Source organism: Sphaeramia orbicularis, chromosome 22 (genome assembly GCF_902148855.1).
Source record: "Sphaeramia orbicularis chromosome 22, fSphaOr1.1, whole genome shotgun sequence".
In the NCBI taxonomy this organism is placed as follows: Eukaryota; Metazoa; Chordata; class Actinopteri; order Kurtiformes; family Apogonidae; genus Sphaeramia; species Sphaeramia orbicularis.
The window spans coordinates 54,959,611-54,979,895 of record NC_043978.1 but is presented as its reverse complement, the minus strand read 5'-3'; the positions used below and the strand labels follow the sequence as shown (position 1 = coordinate 54,979,895).

Genomic DNA, 20,285 nt, shown 5'->3' with positions numbered 1-20,285 from the left:
TGGTCCTGGTGCTGGTCCTGGTGCTGGTCCTGGTGCTGGTCCTCTGCTTCCTCTGCTCTGACTGGAACACAGCCCTACAGTCCGCGGATGGCACTTCCCAAGCAGATCCAGTCCCAGTTCCACAGCAGATGGATGCCTTCCTGGCCGGTCTGGGACCAGCCACCGCAGCATCAGCACCGTCAAGTCACCATGGAGACAGAGGGGACGCATCCGGTTCAGGCTTTCAAAATAAAAGACCAATTTGTGCAAAAAAAAAAAAAAAAAAAAAAAGCTCTGCCACATACCACGGTTTTAATAGTTTGGGATTTTTCATTCTAGTTTAGTTTGATTTAGTTTTGACTTTTTTTTTTTTCTCTAATTCAGTTCGTTTAATTCGTTTTTAGAGCAGGCTTGCTAGTTTTTATTAGTTTTCATTATTTTCTAAATCAGTGGTTCCAACCTTTTTTGGCTCATGACCCTATTTTAACATCACAAATCTCTGGCGACCCCAGACATACAAAATGGAGACGTTTTTGTTTTTGTTCTTTTTTTGCTAAAATTAATTTGTTTTTGATCATGTAATAGTTTGCTATACTATGTTGCAAATAAATGTTAATTTTAGAGGACATTTAGTCTGTATAATGTATATTATTATGTACGGAGGCAGAGGAGCCTGCACAAAGGGAGGATTTTATTTTTACTGAAAAAACAAGAACTCAAACTATGAATTAGGAAAGAGCTGCAGCATCTGAAACTGACCACAATGAACATTTGACAGATAAACAGAACCACAGTGCTGCAGTTTCAGACTCACAGTTTGTCATGTCTGTTATAGATTGGGATTCTCTCTCAAATCACTTTTTTTAAGAGCCTTAATCAAGATGTTTTTTCTTGGGTGTGTTTATTCCTCCAGGTATTAAAAAAACAAAGTGACTGAAATTTTTTTTATGAATCTATTTTTCATGGAGTTGCAAAAATGCCTACTCAGCTGGACACCATGCGTTTAATTTTGAAGCAAAGAAACATATTTACTGATAAACTGTATGAAAACTATGAAACAAAAACATTTTACTGCAGCTAATCTGATGTTTTCTCACATTTTAACCCTTTCATGCACAGTGGTCAAAAGGCACACCTGGATACCAGAGGGTTAAATACCTTAAATAATATTTGTTCATAAGTGTCATCTCCCACTAGTCATAGACAGATGGTGCTTTTATTTTGAAGACAGGTTGTTGCTTTTCCGGTCTCAGTCTGTCTTTCACTTGCTGCGGTGAGGCGGTGCGCCGTCCAATCAGCGGCGGAGACTGACGGCACCCGTCGCCTAAGCAACCAATTGTCGTGTCGTTAGGGCGTGTCTCCTGTAGGAGACTGTACCACTGTGAGAGGAGGAGGGTGTGATGGACAGAGGCGTGCAGGACAGGCAGGCCAGGGGTCAGCACTGGGGTCAGCACTGGGGTCAGCACTGGGGTCAGCACTGGGGTCATGGGTTCAACAGCTGAGCAGAGCAGTTCTGAGTCACCTGTGTTCCAGAACATCTGAACCTGACAGGATTCACATTTATGGGATCAGTAGAAAGTAGAGCTGGATCCTTTTTGTTTGCATTTGTTCCATTTTTGTTTTTAATCCTGTTGGTGAGAACGTGCACAGTCGGTCTAGTTTTCATCAGGGTTAGCTGACAGCTCCACACAGGTCACTTCTAGAACTGTGTCCAACTCCTGTTCTTTCAGGTTCCACATTCAGCCCAGTTTGATCTGCGGTGGACCCACTCTTTGAAGCAAAGAAACATGTATTTAAAACTCATCATCAGAAAGTGGCATACTGTGTGGAAACCATGACATAAAAACATTTTTAATGCCATTAATTGCTAAATCACTAATGTTTTCTCACATTTTTTTCATATTCTAATACTAATTATTACTCATTTCATGGAGATGAAATCCTCCTGAGACCCAGAAATTTGACAGTTTTAGCTTTTTTACGTTAAAAAACTGGTCTTGATTGTAAACTGCATAATGCAACAGTTTTTTCAGGTACATTTTTAAAATAATTTTTATTTATTGATTGATTTCTTAATGGAATGTCCTTTGTAATGCACAGTATTTTTTAAGTAAAACTGTCAAACTTTTGTCCCCTACAGAGGACACAATGCATTGTTGGGTCTCAGGAGGATATGCAAAAAAATAAATAAATAAAATTTGTTTCAGAAAACTGTTAATTACAGTCTAATAACAATTAGCAATTGATTTACACTAAGCCATGTTAGTGCAGCTCAGGTTTATCAAGAGCAGCAGAGTTACAGTAACTGTATGAACTGCAGTGTTTGGCATGGTGCATAAGTGTCCACTGTGTCGGCTGATATGGAACTGAAACAACAAAACCATGTATATACAAGAGAACAGCTGGAGAAGAACTGACCACTGGAGTGACCACTGGAGTGACCAAATCCAGCATAGATGAAGGTTTAATGCTTTGCACTGCTGTTACTGTTTAATAAATATTAGCTTTCTGTAAGTTCTTTTGGCAGAAAGAAAGAGTATAGACTGGAGGAAAAAGATTCATTTGTGGAACTTTTCAGCGTTATTTTCAGTCCAAAATCATGGAAAGTTTCGGCTGCAACAGGACAAGGCCAATGTCACGCAACATCATTTTACACCTTTGCTTGTACAACCTGGTGCACATGATCTGATAACAAGTTACCACCAGCTGAAATGGGTGAACTAAATAAAAATGAATCATCTGGATGCAGAAAGTTAGTCCAGTGGTTCCAACCTTTTTTGGCTTGTGACCCCATTTTTACATCACAAACTTCTGGCGACCCCAGACATTCAAAACAGAGACTTTTTTTTTTTATTTTTATTTTTTTTTCAATTTTTGCTAAAATGAATTTATTTTTGATCATGTAATAGTTTGCTATTGTATGTTGTAAATAAAGGTTAATGTTAGAGGACATTTATTCTATATAATGTCTATTATCGTGGACAGAGGCAGTAAATCCAGGTGTAGATTACTGCACAAAGGTCAGGATCTGTCCAGTCAGTCCAGCTGGGATTTACAAGGAGGACAATTAATACTGAACAAACAAGAACTGAAACTATGAATTATGAAAGAGCTGCAGCATCTGAAACTGACCACAGTGAACATGTGACCCAAACAGAACCACAGTGCTGCAGTTTCACACTCAGTTTGTCTTTTATGGATTGGGATTGTCTCTCTCACCTTATCACATATTTTTTATTAGTATTTTTTTTTATTATTATTTTGATCAATTACTAGAAATTTCAGGTGACCCCATTTGAATTCCAGGCGACCCCATGTGGGGTCCTGATCCTAAGTTGAAAAGCACTGGCATAATGTCATATTATTCTGTTCACATCAAACTAAAAAGACAATATGGAGTCAATATTTATAGATTAGGCTATTATTTTAATTGAGGCTGAATGTATATTTTTCTTATTAGTAAGTTTTTTTTTTTTTTTAACTTTTTTTTGATGTATTACTAGAAATTTCAGGTGGCCCCATTTGAATTCCAGGCGACCTCACATGGGGTCCCAACCCCACGGTTGAAAAACACTGAGTTAGACAAAGTTACCTGATAAACTTTGTCAAGCCGTATGTCAAAGTTTTTTAAGTGAGATATATTACACACGGTTGTTATGCTTGTACAGTTCATGATCTTACCATTCCTGGTTGGATTCTGGAGTAAAGACGGTTTGTTATTGTGTTAATGAAATGGTACAGATACATTTTATTAGACATGAATAACAAATGCACAGGAGGTGGCAGATCTTTGCACAAAAACAATACATTTATTCAAGTGTTCTCCAGCACAAGTACATACAGAGCCTTTATCTTCTCTCTGGACACTAAACATAAGTATGGGGGGGTGGGGTGGGGGGGCTGTCAAAGTGGAGAATGACTGCTACATTTGCTGTACGAACTGGTCTTGATGAAAAAGCAGTTAGGCCATTAACAGTTATGATAGAAACAAAGTCACACAGAGTGTCAACAGTATCACTGAATATAGGATTGACCTGCTTGAACAGTAAAATGAAATATTGTCTCTGAATTTAAAAACAAATGAAAAAAGAACCGGTTCAAAACAACATCCGAAAACAGACATGGAGAATATCATTTCATGGAATGTAGGATTAAGAAGCAATGCGTATTAAGCATACATTATGCTACAGTAAAAGTTATTACCGTTTTTTTTTTTTTTTTTCTCACACGATTTTCCCACAAATAAGCACCAACTACAGCAATCTCTAGTCTAAAACAATATAGGAAACCTTTCATTATTTGTTATCCTTTTTTTTTTTTCAAGTACAAAGTTAAAATGCCTTTGTTAATATATTTATATGAGTGAAATAATAGTTCTTTTCCATTACTACAAGGAACTTAAAACAGTCATTGTCAAGACATGTTTATTTCTCTTCCAACCAAATATATTTTTCTTGATTAGATAAAATGTTTAGCACCATCGGAAAGAACACCTACAATCCCTCTTTTAAAAGTCTTACAAAAAACAAAACAAAAACTGAAGCATAAAACACCACTGTGTAGGGCTGTGCAGTGAAGTGGAGACCGTTCATCTTAAAGCTGTCCATAGGCCACTGCTAAACATTGTTCACACCACATTTAATCTGGATTCACTTGACACAAACAAATCAGTATGAAAGAAAAATTAAAAAAAAAAAACAAAAAAAAAAACCCAAAACATCAACTTAGAGTCTCCCTACAGCTAATGCTTAATGCAATTTCTGATTCAAATTTGTCACTTGATTTTATATCCAACCTAAGATTTTTTTTCCTAATTTGATGATATATATTAGCAAAGAATTATATTTGTACATCTCATACAGGATAAAAAAAAAAAAAGATAAAAACAAAATGAAAACAACAGCAACTGGAAAACTATGTACAAAATGTACAAAGCGTATCATATCAGGAGGGGGAACGAGCATCACTGAGGACAGCAGCTCACACTGAACCTGTGTGCATGGACAAAAAATGATGTCAGTAAGGTCACTTAAGAAATTAATTACAGTAAGAAATTAAATTTAAATTTTTCAATCCTTAAATACGATATAGATAAGCGATAACATACGTTTCTATTCTCTTTATTCTTTGAGTGCCAACGTGACGTCAAACACTGTGTCAGTTTTTTGTTTTGACGAACCGCAGCCTAAATCCTCCATATATTTAGCTTTTGAGGTTTACAATCAAGAGAATTTAGTTTGTGAATGTAATCCAAATTTGGATCAAAACGTAAATTTGCCAACATGACGATTTATGTGGGAAGTGGCAGAAGGCCAGCTGTCCTTCATACGGGACAAAATATTACACAAAGCACATTTAACTCTGTCTTACATTTTACAATCTTAATAGAAATAGACATTCTTTGAATCTGGGTACTGAACATACTGTATCGCTGCTGTAAAACAGAGAACAATATGGACGATGGATGAAGGGGAAAGGGCCTTGGGTGGAGGGGGTGGGGGGGGGTTACAAATGTCAATCCATCTACTGTACACTGAGTCAAATACATGAGTTTCACATATTCAAATTATCCATTCGTTCACTTCTATTGGCACAGCCCTACTGTATACAAAAAGTATTACACGAGGGTAGATCAGTTCACATCATAAAACCAAACAAACAAAACAATTCACAAGAACCAATATTAAAAAAAATATCAAGAAAAAAAAGAAAGTATACATATAAAAGTGCTTTATAATGTTGATAAAACAGCACAAAATTGCTATAAAAAGGTAGAAGAACTTTGTGAAGCCGCACCATATTGTTGAGGATTTGCACCTGACAGTTTTTTTTTTTTTTTTTTCATGTTTCGAGAGAGAGTGGGAGTTGAAGAGAGAGGCTTTAACGCCCAGTCTTGGTCACCCACCCACCCTCCCTCGCACTCACCACACTTACCTAACAGTTGTACAGTAATGTCATTGGTCAGGATGAAACTATAAAAAAGTAGTTCACCACAGACTTTTGATCTTAGTTTTTTTTTTTTCTTTTTCAAATAACAGAAAACATCATTTCCCATGTGGCTTCATATTTCTGTTTTTGTGCAGGTCCAGGCGGTGACGCCTGTGTGTAGGTCAGTAAGCATAAAATGAGCACCAGTACAAACGGTATAAAAGCTGAAAAAGGCAGAAAAGATGAGGATGGTAAGGATGAGGAGGATCCAGTAAGTCACTCCTACCTCTGAAGTGAACCAAACAGCACAGTCTTTTTTCCCCATTAAGTGTAAAAACATCAAACACAAGTTTTTCCAGCAACAGCTTCAAAAAGCTCTGTTATTTATTGTGTATTTGAAGTGCCACATGGGTTATGATGTTTCTCATCATCTTGGAGCACCATGGTATTGGAACCATATTACAGTAGTACCTTTATTACCTTCAGTTGTGTATATAGAAACTGTAAACAAAGAGGTATATGTGATCTGGTGTTTTGGATTCTCAGACACAGCTCTCTCCACTCTCTGTGAGGCTCAGTAAGCGGAAGCGTGGCCGCAGCCCAGGTTTGAGTCTCGCCTGAGCCTGAATGACGTGGCGCGCTTACACACAGCAGAAACATTTGACTCCACCGCTTCTCTTTCCACTCCTTCCCATCGCATTGCCGTGTTCTTGAAAACAGACGTTTAGCACTTTTCTGTCTCATTGTCTTGAGAAGAAAGCATAGTCTCAAGTATAGCTTGCACAAACAAATCAACAATACTTGATAACACTGCTAAAAGGTAAAATGGCATATCAAAATTAAATAAAATAAGAATTACAATTCAAATACAAGAAATAATGTGAAGTCTACGTCAATGTTGTTTATGCTTGCAAATTATACAAACGTATAATTTGAGGATCAAGGCTCTTATTTCTAGTCACAACATAGAGTTGTGGTTCCTAAATGGTTCTGAGCAGGTTTTCCTTCACTGCTCAAACACAGGCAAAGTATTCTTTGAGTGGTGCAAACAGGTGGCGGATAACGGGGACGCTCCATGACCTGCCCAGGAGCCTCTGCCTCGCCAGCCGGCTCATGTTGGAGACGTCTGTGTAGTGGACCGGGAAGCCAAAGACCCTGGCGGGGTGACGTCAAAGGGACGAGGCCAAACCATCAGACACAGGACAGGGACGGGCAGCAAACAGAGGAAGACACAGGAAGATCATGTTGACATTTAGATCTCACAAAGAGTCAAACAGCTTGAACATGTTTTACAAAGCTATCTCAGACAGCCTCATCAGATATGACATCACAGCCTGGTACGGACACAGAACAGGCTGGGCAATCTGCACAAAACAGACACTAAGACTATAGGTCTGCGAGAATCTGAATCCACAGATAATCTGTAGAACAACAAGCATGAAACAAGCAACTAAAATCTCTTCAGACCCGACTCATCCATTGTCCTCTGAATACAAACTTCTTCCATCAGGAAGATTTCATACACCAAAGTGCAAAACCAACCGCCTCAAATTATCATGTGTCCCAGCGTCCATTAATCTGCTGAACAATGTTAAAAACTAGTGCAACAGAGCAACGAGCAACAAACACACCAAACTGTAGCACTCTTCTCTCCCTGCACTTTAGATGTCTTTATATGTTCTGTGATGTGCTTGTCATGTGTCGTCCATGTCTGTGTTTGTTCTAATGTGTCCATGTGATGAGGATTTTGATCTTGTCTGTGAAGCAGTGATATGTAGCACTGTGCCCAGAGGACAATACAGTTTATTTTACTTGACTTTACTTGAAGGAGTCTGAAGAACACAGAATTTGAGGCTCCTCCTCACTGAAGCCCCGTTCTGACATTAAACAAGTGTCCCCAGTGTGAGTCTGTTAATGACTCTCTTTCTGGAAAAGCACTCGTAGAGCGCAGACCTCCAACAAGACAGATCAGTGGCCCCCCCATCCCCCCCACCACTGATCACCACCAAAATTTAATCCTTTCTTCCTTGTGGCAGTATCAACATTTCCTGAAATGTTCATCCAAATCCGGGGCACTGATCTGCTTTGGCGGAGGTCTGCGCTCTCCGAGTGCTTCCAGTTTTTCATTTAACAGACTGATTTTGTAAAATGTCTGTAAAATTACTTCACTGTGCAGCTCAAAGGCCACCAGCAGCTTTAAGGTGCAATGTTTTCTTGCCTGTTATTCAGTGCAGGAGGTGATGCTGTCTGTCAGTCAAAACAGTGTCAATCTTTGACCGTTTCCTTTGTTTAATAGTATTGCCTTTCTTACACGACATTATTTATATTTCAGTGATAAGTTAATCTTGAATTTCACACAAACTGTGGATATTCAGTGAAAAAAAGTGCTTTGAAGCGTAATGAGCAGTGCTCTTACGCCACACTACACATATACAGCAGCTGTCATATCATTTTCATGTCTTTAACGCAGGTTAACTGGTGTGCTAACTTTCACTCAGTGGTAGAATATCAGCCTGGTAGGAACTCCTTCTGTCCATCCCAGAGGACATTCCTATTCACAGTACTGGGGCCAAGTCTGAGTGTGTGCCACAGCTCCAACTGTTTTTAGTGTTACCGAACAACACATCCTGTTACACTGATGAACCTTCAACCTTCATGAATTCACACACACTTATCGGCCTGATCACAATCCAGCTGTACCAGTATATTTGCATCAGTTCTTAGTCAGTATTCCAAACAGATCCTCCAAAACCATTCCCAAAATGTTTCTTTGTCCATCTTATTACTAGATCTGTCAATCCTCCAAATTTGAAGAAAACTGGATCAAAACTGATCAAATGTCGACCCAATGAGCGTGAAAACATGGGCACAATTTGATTGTTATAACAGAGCAAAATGATTGTCCATAATGTTTGGAACACAATATATAATTCCTACTCAACTCCTGTGTCTTTTTTATTCCAAATACACACATCACATTGTTTTTCATTTATTGATCCTTTGTGTTGAACAGCTGTTTGATTATCAATTCTTCTTTTCAGTATTAAGACAATCCACCATTTTGTTGTTAACCCCTTCTTTTCCAGCCCTTTAATTGGAATAATAGAATGGGAACCTGTTCTTTCAGTATTATTAGGACTAAATCTGCACAACTAGACAGATGTGGCTCTGCTCCCTGGTATGCTGCACAACATTTGGAACAATGTGTCAAACGGATGTTTACGTGGAAGCGCATGTTTTCAATGGTGCGTTGTTCACCCAAATTCCTGGAGTGTCCGTACACCAATATACTTCCATCACTAATCTGGACTCTATGCCTTACAGATCTACTGTTCTCACTGGTTCCACATGTTTGTGTCCTCCTGTACCAGAAGACTTAGTTCCAGATGGAACACAGATGCCACCATGTGCTCAGACACATTTCCATTCACATCTGCTAGAGTCCGTACACCAGTAGTGTCCGTACACCACATTCTAAATATGTGGCTCTGATTTGACTGTTTCTGTCAATATATGGAATTTTTCAGCAGGCATGCTTTGGACACCACATCTATGCAAGAAACAATGCATGATTCTGCTGAGGTCTGAAACATTTGTATATGTGTGTAGGCATTAAATATGGAGGCTATTAGGCTGGAGTGTCCGTACAGCCAAGAATGTGTGATCTGACAGGGGTACAAGCCTGACACATTTAGAGGAGACACCAGAATACACACAGATTTAGGACTTTAAAAGAGAAATATCAGACAAATCAAATGGCCTGTCTGATTTTTGGATAGAGCAGTATTATTTTTATCTGTATGTGCACCCTTTCTGGTACCTGGACTGGAATCAGGCCGTTAAAGTCCAACAGGTCCTGTTAATGAAGTTTATGAGGTTTTAGTATTTAGATCTGGAGATCCTGAATGCACAGGACTGCACTTAAGCTGACTTACCGCTCCATCTCAGTGCACCACAGTATATCCTCCTTTTCATTCATGTAGACAGGGAAATGCTGGTCCTTGCCCTGCTTGATGGAGTTAGACCTAGTGGTGATGGTCCTCACCTTGTCAAACTGACGGGACATGAAGAAAATGAGGGCTGAGGATTTGTCAGTGGTGTGCATATAGCTGACCTGACCATGCAGAAGACTTTGACCGTTCAACAGTACACTGTGCATCTGGACATCTGCTACAGTTCAACTTTTTTGGGTTTTTTTCTCACTTTTCCTATGCTGGTATTTTTGATACAGCTGATGTGCTCTTCTCCAGAACTCACCTACCTTAGATATGAGAATTTCAGTGCTCAAATGTGTCAAATATGAACTGCCTCTTGTAATCACTGGGAGATGCCATGATGCAGTTTTGCTTTTAAGCAATCAATCAAAAAAAAAAAAAACAATGCTCAAAAATCCATGGGAAATAAATAATGCTATTTTATAATTTTACATTTATCTGCTGTTGTTTCATTTGGATCGTTTATTGACTTGTTATAATGACTGCAATTATTCTAAAAGTTACATTTTGAATGAAAAGTGCTTTTTAAATTCATTTTTTTCTTGAATTTATTATTTTTCTTGTATTCCTTTCACATTCAGAGTTACGTGTATGACGTCCATGATTCCTTGAACATTCATGAACATCAGACTCGTGTCACACAGGTACCTTGGCTGTTCGACCATGTTCCAAACAGTCTTGCAGGTCCAACTTGTCAGTGCACATGGCAGACAGAGGCCTGAGGAGGAAACACAAGAGAAATCATGGCTATTATTTATTTAAGTACCATGTTGACCAGGACTGTGTGTTGGCAAGAATCTGGCGATACGATACAAATCACAATACTAATATCACGATACGATATATCATGATTAGGGATGTAACGATATGAAAATTTCATATCACGGTTATTGTGACCAAAATTATCACGGTTATTATTATTGCAGTGTTAGCTTCATTAGAAACTGAGGCATTTATGGCATGTGGTAGCAGTGACAGCTGTTCCCAAAATTATGTTTTAATTTAACCCTTTCATGCATGAATTATGAGGACCTTAATCAAGATTTTTTTACTGAGTGTTTTTATTCCTATTAAATTTGGCATTAATTGTACAGCTTTTTTATGTTTTTAATCTATTCTTGTATTTTATTCTTTTATTTAGGTTTTATCTATTCTTCTGTATTTTTATCTATCCATTTTATTTTATTTTTTTTAAATTTTATTTTATTTACTTAGTTATTTTTTAATCTTTTACAGTTGTTCTATGTCTTTTAATCTATTCTTGTATTTTACTCTGTTATTTTGGTTTTTATTTATTTTTCTGTACAGTACTTTAATTCACTGTGCTTTACAAATAAAGTTGGATTGGATTAACCCTTTCATGCATAGTGGTCACTACAGTGGACAACTATTCTACAGCTGTTCTCTTATATATTCATGGTTTTTGTCGCTTTACTTGTATATCAACCAACAAAATGGACGCTTATGCATCATCCGTTACAATGCAATTCATACCATTACTGTAACTTTCCTGTTCTTAATAAACCTGTTTTTTTTATATTATCTGAGTGAGTGATAACTAGTATTATAGTATGTTAAAATGTGAGACTACATCAGATTAGAAGCATTAAAAATGTTTTTATTTCATAGTTTTCACACAGTATGCCAGTAAATGCATGTTTCTTTGCTTAAAAAAATCAGACCAATGGCCCTGTAGCTGACCGGCCAAATTCAAAGCTTTGGGAAATGTATCCAGATCCATTTATTCTGCCCCAGTTCTGTGTATTTATTCTATTACAGAAATAGTCCATGTTTTGGTCATATTCCAATCAGATCTGTAAAAAATTCAAATTCACACTTGATATCATTGATACTGATTTATTGGATCAATCCACTTCCTATGTGTTATAATGGGAACATTTTTCAAAGTGGCACCAAATCCAGAATCAGATCCAGATCCAAATAATTTCACTGACTTTTGCTGACATCATCATAAAGAAGCTGTATACCAAGTTTGAAGTCAATTGAAATTGTAGTTTCAGAGAAGAAGATGATTAAAATTTTTGTAACAGACGCCGCCGCCGGACGCCACATGACGACAACAGCTTACGGCCTTTCAGCCGGTAAGCTAAAAATTAAGTGCATGGTGTCCAGCTGAGTGGACATTTTTGTAACTCCATGAAAACTAGGTTCATAAAAAAATTCAATCCCACTGTTTTTTCATGCCTAAAGAGGAATAAAAACACTCAGGAAAAAAAAATCTAGATGAAGGTTGTCATAATTCATGCATGAAAGGGTTAATGACCCTTAAAACCACCGTACAGTATCCATTTGTGTAATCTTTGAAACACTGGTTGTCATAATGCCCTTGCTTTGTATCCTTGGATCTGAGCTCATGCTGTGGTCCTGGTTATGGTGGCCACTACACCAACCTGTTCATGCCAGGAAGGTTCCCCCAGAAGTAGCGGGCACGGTGGGCAGCAGACACCTCCTTAGCGTCGATCATCACTGGGTTGCACTGATAAGGAAGAAAAAAAACAAGTGAAAAAGTAGGCGGGGCTTACTCATACCCTGCCCCCCCTCTGCTCAACACTTTGCCTGTCCTGCTCACTGATACCCTCCCCAGTCAGGGATTCATTCTGAATTTTATATTAATGACAACTGTAAACTAGATTAAACTAAATTATTGTCCTTTCTGGGTTCAGTCAAACCAAAGCAAACATTATTCTGCTCAAATCTTAACTTTCAATCTGATCGCATTTTGTCTGACGGATTGGGTGAAGAGTCTTCCTGGTATGATGATACATAATTTAACATACTGTATACTACAGAATTTTAAATTCCCAGTGTATAGAAATACATCTGTTAGAGAGGAGATTGAAGATGTTTTGCTCTGATGTAATACAAAACAGTACAGTTATCGCTCAGAAAGAGTAAATTACTGCTGAAAAAAAGTCCTTATATACGAGGGGAGGGCTGAAAAGTTCACAGCCTGACTCAGAAGTTCTTCCACAGCAGTGAAACTGTGCATACATTCATTTCAACCTCTGCTGATACTAACTGCATGGTTTCCTTCCAGACAAACCCACAGTGGATCAATACTTTAGGACTTTGAACAGTAGTACCAGAGACATTTGGTGAACCATCCATGGCACCGTGGTCTGATCAGATGTCTGCAGAAAAAGGGCTGAGCCCCCCAGGACATTCCTGCTGACATGGTGTCTATAGGGCGCAGGTGTCAAACACGCGGCCCGAGGGCCAAATCCGGCCCACCAAAGGGTCCAGTCCAGCCCGTAGGATGAATTACACTGAAGATATTAACAATCAATGGTGTAAAAACCATTTTAATTCAGGTTCCACATACAGAACAAATACGTCTCAGTTGGATCAGACCAGTTAAATATTATCACAATAACCTATAAATAATGAAAGCTGCAGATTTTATCTTTGTTTTAATGAAAAAAAGTAAAATTACAAGAAAATGTTTACATTAATAAACTATCCTTTTACAAAAAATGTCAATAACCTGAACAAATATGAACAACCTTAACTGTCTTAAGAGAAGTACATACAATTTTACCAATATTCTGCCTGTTACTAAATGTTTTGTGTAATTGTACTGTAAGTTGTAATGCACATGTGTAAATAATAAACTGATAAACTGAGGCAGAACGTTGCTGAAATTACACTTGTTTTTCTTAAGACATTTCAAGTTATTCATGTTATTCAGATTTTTAAGGAAACGTTGTAGATGTAAACATTATCATAATGTAATTTTACTTTTTTCAGTTATTATTTTCCTGGTCTGGCCCACTGCAGATCAAATTGGGCTGAATGTGGAACTGAACTAAAATGAGTTTGACAGCCCTGCTATAGGGGATGGTGCTCCAGCTTTATCAACTGTGCAAAACTGGGAAGAGGAATTCAAGAGGGGTAGGGAGAACGAGGGAGGGGTGAAAAGCAAGCATTTTCATGAAATGTCTGTAGTACTACTGTTCAAAGTCCTAAATTATTGATCCAGTGTGGGTTTATCTGGAAGGAAACCATGCAGTTAGTGTCAGCAGAGGTTGAATTGAATGTATGCACAGTTTCACTGCTGTGGAAGAACTCCTTCTGAGTCAGGCTGTGAACTTTTCAGCCCCCCCTCGAATTGATGAAAATCAATTTGTGGTTAGTCGAAAGCCTGAAGAATGAGGATTTATTTTCACCTAATAGCAGTAAAGAGGATCAATATTCCTCTGAACTAGTGTGTATATTGAGGTGATACCACAAGGGGGCATTCGTCATCCACCAGTCCATGTGTTAATGTCACATCAGTCACTACCAGCAACTTGAACAGTGGTGGCTCATCAATAGAGGGCGCTAGGCTGCCGCCCCACCTGACTCACATGAAGAACAAGATGATAGGACTCACATAAAATATTTTTACCAAAAAATGTATATTTAACCCTTTCATGCACAGCGCTCACTCCAGTGGACAGTTCTTCTCCAGCTGTTCTCTTGTATATTCATGGGTTTGGTTGTTTCAGTTCCATATCAGCCAACACAGTGGACGATCATGCACCATCCCATAATACACCGACACTGAAAACATTACTGTAACTTTGTTGTTCTTGATAAACCTGATCTAACATGTTTGAGTGTAAATCAATTCCTTGTTATTGTTATTAGACTGTAATTAACAACAAAAGTTTTGTTTAGTTTTTTTGGCATATTATGTCCATGAAGTGAGTAATGACTAGTATTAGAGTACACTACAGACAAAAAGTTAAGGATATTTCTCTTTTTTTTGGTCATTTTTTTAAAAATGATTTTTGCCATTTGTAAATAAAACTATGTCTGGTCATTAAAAAAAAAAGTGTTTCAATTCACACACAAAAACGTAAAAAGCGTTGTGCAAGAATCCTAACTGGAAAAAAAACAAGAATAGCCCAAAAATTAAAAATATCCATAACTTTTTGTTTGTAGAATATGTTAAAATGTGAGAAAACATCAAATTAGTGGCATTTAATGTTTTTATTTCATAGTTTTCACACAGTAGATCAGTAAATACATGTTTCTTTGCTTTAAAAATTAAACACATGGTGTCCAGCTGAGTGGACATTTTTGCAACTCAATGAAAAATAGCTTCATAAAAAAAAATTTAATCGCATTGTTTTTTTAATGCCCAAAGAGGAATAAAGAAAAAAATCTTGATTAATGTTCTCATAATTCATGCATGAAAGGGTTAAATAAACAAGCTTCACATGATACAGCCTGTGGTTAATCTGCAGTCAAGTGGTGCTGAACATTTTTTCGGTTATGGGGTAATAGTGCAAAACGAAAACTGATTTGCACACTGCGCCCCACCAAAAAATGGTTTGAGCAGCCACCACTAAGCTTGAATGTCCAAGCTGCTGATAGTGACTGAGTTCTGAATCACAGGAATTAGATAATGCACTAATGATTCAGTGACCTGGGTGGTGCAGAGTGCTACTATCAGTGCAGGAGCTGACCTCTAAAAAGCGAGATATGTCCCTCTTATCGCTCACACCCATGGCAACCACATTTTCAAAGAGCCAGAAGAAAGGCCGGTTGTCGCCCTCCTTGGGCCGGGCCTCGTGAAGCAGCCTGTAAAACTCGAAGAACAGACGGCCGGTGCCCTCTGTGGAACACAAACAGCAGGATCAGGATTTAACAGCTTACTCTGATTTAGATTCCATGGAATGACCAACACTGCAAATGAAAGTCATGGAAAGTAAGCCGAACCTACCATAAAGACCTTTTCTAGCAGGATTGACTATAGAAAGGTCATTGCATGGACTCCCACCAATAATTAGGTCAAAAGGACCCCACTCCTGTATCTGTGGTGACATAAGAGATAGAGAATCAGACATACAGATAAAGTTCCAGTCAGTAAAGTTCATGGTTGTGTTTCAACATAACCTGGATAACACTCCTTTTTTTTTTTGTTTCATATTTTTATTGATGTGTGTACAAGAAAATGAACAATACATGCCAATACCATGGCACCCTGAGATCAACATTAACCAGGTTTGGAAACACCATTACTTTTAGATTTGCATATTTTTGAGGAACAAATAACAATGAAACCTGACAAACAATACAATGAAAAGAATACTAAGACCTAGTCTGAATAAAAGAATTAAGCTGGTGACATAAACATAAGAAAATAAAATAAATAAATACATACATACATACATAAGGAAAAAAGAGAGGGGGAAGGGAATTACATTGTCTCAAAAAAATCTATAAACAGTTGCCATTTATTGTAGAATTTGTTCAAGTTTCCCTGTTTTGAAAATCTAATTTTCTCTCCTTTTAAAAAGGACATAACCTCATTAATTATTTGTGGCATTATTATGTGGCATAAGACACCTATGACTTAAGCTGGAGATGGTTTATTGTAGGGATGCAGACCGAGCACGAGTACTTCCATTTGAGTACTTGCTGATACCGAGTACCGATCCTAGTCCTTAATAATCCCATTCCAGTTGTTAGTTCCTTTTGTAAATGTGCTTTATTGTCGTTGTCATTAGTCTGACTGGAACAAAGTGCTGCTACTGACATTTAATGTGTTGGAATGAGCGTTTGTCAGTTAATCCACCAGGGGGCGCCGCTCTGAATTAACCATACTGGACAAATACCACGAAGAAGAGGAAAGTTTAATGAAGAAGAAGAAGAAAGTCAGTAATACCAAACCTGTAGACGACAGAGGAACACTACTGTGATACTAATGTTAGTGTTTTCTCTGTAAGGTTTAAAAGTTTAGCTTCAGCAGGAAGAGAAAAGACAAATGAGTGACAGGTTTGGTTTGCACTTCCGCTGGAGGCGGTCCGCACCGCTCCGTACTCCCGCTGGTATTCTGTGTCTGGGTACTCATCCTCCATCAGCTGGAAAACAGATGAATGTACGCAGAGGACGGACAGAAGGCTGCGTCTGTATCTGTGTGTGAACGGTACTGTCAGTGTTACTCGGATCATTTCTTTGGTTCCATCTCCACACTCTTCACACTCACACACATTCTTCCTCCTCCTCGTACCTGCTGCACTGAACTGGGAATGGCACACGGACACAAGAGGGATCGGTGCATTTGTATCGGATTACTTTTACGAGTACGAGTACACATACTGAGTATCGGAGCTGATGCCGATACTCGTATCGGTATCGGTGCATCCCTAGTTTAACGTTTGGCAAGTGAGCTCAAAGCAGTTTGTGACTAATGACATCTATCGTATATATTATTAGACTTTAAACAGTGGTCAGTTTTTGGGTACTGATGCTAATAGTAGGAAATAAAAATATATAATAATATACAGATATGTAAATGTACTATTAGTGTTGTGGTTCTAAAATCTGGTCTTGAAAGTCTAAGTTTTGTCTTTGGCAACTAAGGGCTATCACTCACCTGTCTGTTCCTTGTCTGATCATGTCTGATTACTGGGATTAGATGGAAACCATGAAAGTGTGTTATTTGCAGAAGGAGCTGACTTGGATGAGACATCAGCCAAGTCTACTGGAGCAAAATTTGGGACTCAGTGAACATTCACATCAGTAAAAAGCTGATGTAAAAACTGCAATGACTGGTTTTCAATGAAAAGTGGCTATATGTTGTTATATGTCATTAGGTTACATTGTATATTTATTTGCATATTCATGACACCATCACATCACTATCTACAGATGTTGGAAACTACATCTGGTAAAAGTCTAGAATTTGAATAATCTTTCGTATATACTTGTAGCTGCTAGCAGCCACCTATGTATTACCTCTTCACAAACAGATTTAGTGAATATTAACTTGACAGTATGACAGTACACCATATACTCTATGTTCCTTATCAGTCAAACTGTTGTGTAACTCAACTTGGCTGTTATTGTGTCCTTGTTATGGATCTGCTCTGTTCTTGTTCTTGTCTTGGTCTCATTATGCTCTCGTCTTGGTCGTCACATGGTCTTGATTTAAATGGTCTTTACCAAAACACTACTTTTTATACATTACTATATGTACTACTACTATTCTTACTATATATTTTTTCTGTAGATGCACCATTATAGTAAAACAGTAATTCATAATACACACATTTTGATTGTTGAATTGGTTAAACATGGTTTGAACGTTAGAGCTAAACTGGGTCATTTGGTGTTGATGCTGAGGAGGTAATGATATGATCAAAACACTTATATCAAATCATGAGTCGTTGATATCACATGTGTGACAATTTTAACAGAAAAATGGAAAACTGGAAAACATATTGTCTGTATGTTTCTGTCTATTCTGAATCAACATGACGTACTCTGAATGTGTTTTTCTTTCAGCGTAGTTTCGTGTGTGCTGTGTGCATTATAATCTGTCACTGTAGTCTTCTGGTGCATTCACACCAGCCCCATTCAGTCAAACTGTAGTTTGTGTGCTCACAAAGTCTGATTCATCTGAGGAGGTGTGAATGTGTAATCCAACTCTGATGCGGATCAAAGAGGCGAACTCTGGTCTGCCTAAAAACATAGGGTTAAGCCTGTTTCAAGTGAACCGAACGTAGAACGCAGACTACAACATAGCCCCATTTTTTACTTTAATGTGGTAGAAAAGGAAGTTGTCCTGCATTAAGCAACAGCTAGGCAAGGTTTCTTGTTTGGATTTGAGTCCCCAGTCATACAGATTCTGTTACAAGATACAAATACATAGAGCTAGAAGTTCATAGAAAGATTTGAGATACGTTTAAAAATTTGTTATAAAAGATATACATTTGGATGTTAAAATGACTTGTGACTAAGGTGCCTTATAAGTGAAAATGTTTCAGTGCATAATATATTTTTGATAAGGTTATTGTTGATTTATTTGATCCGCCTTGATAACTTTTGATCTATGAGACTGAGAGTGATGGCGTTAGTCTCCGCCCACTAACTCCGGGGAGACGGTGCATTTTCCTCATTCAAGTCAAATCCCTTGAAGAGGAAACACTGTAGAATCACTTTGTGATTATTTCTCCCCTGTTTCAAGGGTATAACAATTCTACCAGACTGTTAGGGATGAAAACAACTTTACTTTCATCCACTTACATAACTCCAACTTACATGTTTGCGAGTGACGTTCCTCACATCACCAACATACATGATGCGACCCTGGTGCCGGACAATCCCCACCGTAATGGAGTCTTCACACACTTCAGAAGCTACGTAGCGATCCACCTGGATGCCAAGTTCTTTCAGCACAAGCAGTCCTACAGAGGAAAGAAATCCAACTGATTAATCCCATTAGTACTACATTAGTATATTATTATATTAGTACAAAGTATTTGGACAATTATAGTTTGAGCTTTAATCATGTTCAAGTCACCTTTGCATTAAAGAAGGCAAGCAGTTAAATTTGTTTGTTGTTTGTTTGTTTGCACAAAAAGCACATTCAGTGACTGGGCTCCATCCAGCAGCATCACTTTTCTAAAAATCTTTGTCATATTCAAGCAGAATGGAACTTTTCCTTAACTGAATCAGCACTGAAACTAACCAAGCTAATTCAGTAATTGAAATTAATAGAAAACTAATTGTTACTCATAAAATCTGTGGTAATGTCAAGCCATAAAAACAAGGAACAAAACTAGCTTTTACCAGTTAATACACAAACTCCTATAGTGATTATAAGGAATCTGTTCCTATACAGAGACGTTACTACAATGTACACTGTATTGTAGTATAATTTACTTTAAATGTACCATAATGTTTTTTAGAACATTTTTCTCATAAAAAAAATAAAAAATAAAAATAAATTTAAATAAATAAATAAATAAATAAATATATATATATATATATATATATATATATATATATATAGGTCAGTTTGTTTGTTTTTTTAAAGAAATTACATATAGTTTAATACTTGACTGTGACCTAATACAACTGAAGCATGTATTCCAAACATGATATTTTATTCTAATAATATTAAACAAGTTAAGAAAATGAATTCAGTTTAAGATGAATCACAGTCACACCATATGTATTTTTACACCACAGCCCACTCATTTAGGTGCAACACTAAAATTAATCAAACATTTTATTATGAATGTATATGTACACAACTGTTGTAGATATTCTTAGTTTTGTGTGCTTTTTTTAAAACTCTTTTATGTCATCGTCCTATTAATATGAACATGGATTAAAATATCATGCAGTTCTCGTCTAACCTGTTGCTATGCCATCAAATAGCGACAAGACACGAATGGGTTTCCTCTTCTCCGCTATAACTGGGGGATATAGCTTTGGTGGATCCTGAAACACCAGCAATGACAGAGGATGGGGGGGTGGATAAATAAGATGAAAAAGAAAAGACAGACACATACTGGTATTTACAATCACGTCATTCCATATAATTTCATCAAGTGGTCCCCACCTGACCAAAAACATCCATAT

General features: G+C 37.6%; 1 protein-coding gene across 6 annotated transcripts in view; it reads right to left on the bottom strand.

Annotated features, from left to right (window-relative positions):
- Positions 1-3,766: 3,766 nt before the first annotated feature.
- Positions 3,767-20,285, bottom strand: part of dnmt3ab (DNA (cytosine-5-)-methyltransferase 3 alpha b) — a 94,928-nt gene continuing 78,409 nt past the window's right edge. For 5 of the 6 annotated variants that reach the window (XM_030126002.1, XM_030126001.1, XM_030125999.1 and 2 more), the window contains 8 exons: positions 20,060-20,144; positions 18,957-19,102; positions 15,634-15,724; positions 15,377-15,525; positions 12,314-12,399; positions 10,551-10,620; positions 9,843-9,961; positions 6,921-7,062 (listed from right to left, as the gene is read on the bottom strand). In XM_030126002.1, coding sequence (XP_029981862.1) covers positions 6,921-7,062; positions 9,843-9,961; positions 10,551-10,620; positions 12,314-12,399; positions 15,377-15,525; positions 15,634-15,724; positions 18,957-19,102; positions 20,060-20,144 — 888 coding nt within the window. Of the gene's footprint in view, positions 7,063-9,842; positions 9,962-10,550; positions 10,621-12,313; positions 12,400-15,376; positions 15,526-15,633; positions 15,725-18,956; positions 19,103-20,059; positions 20,145-20,285 lie in introns of all 6 variants that reach the window. The other variant, XM_030126000.1, reaches the window with a different exon arrangement.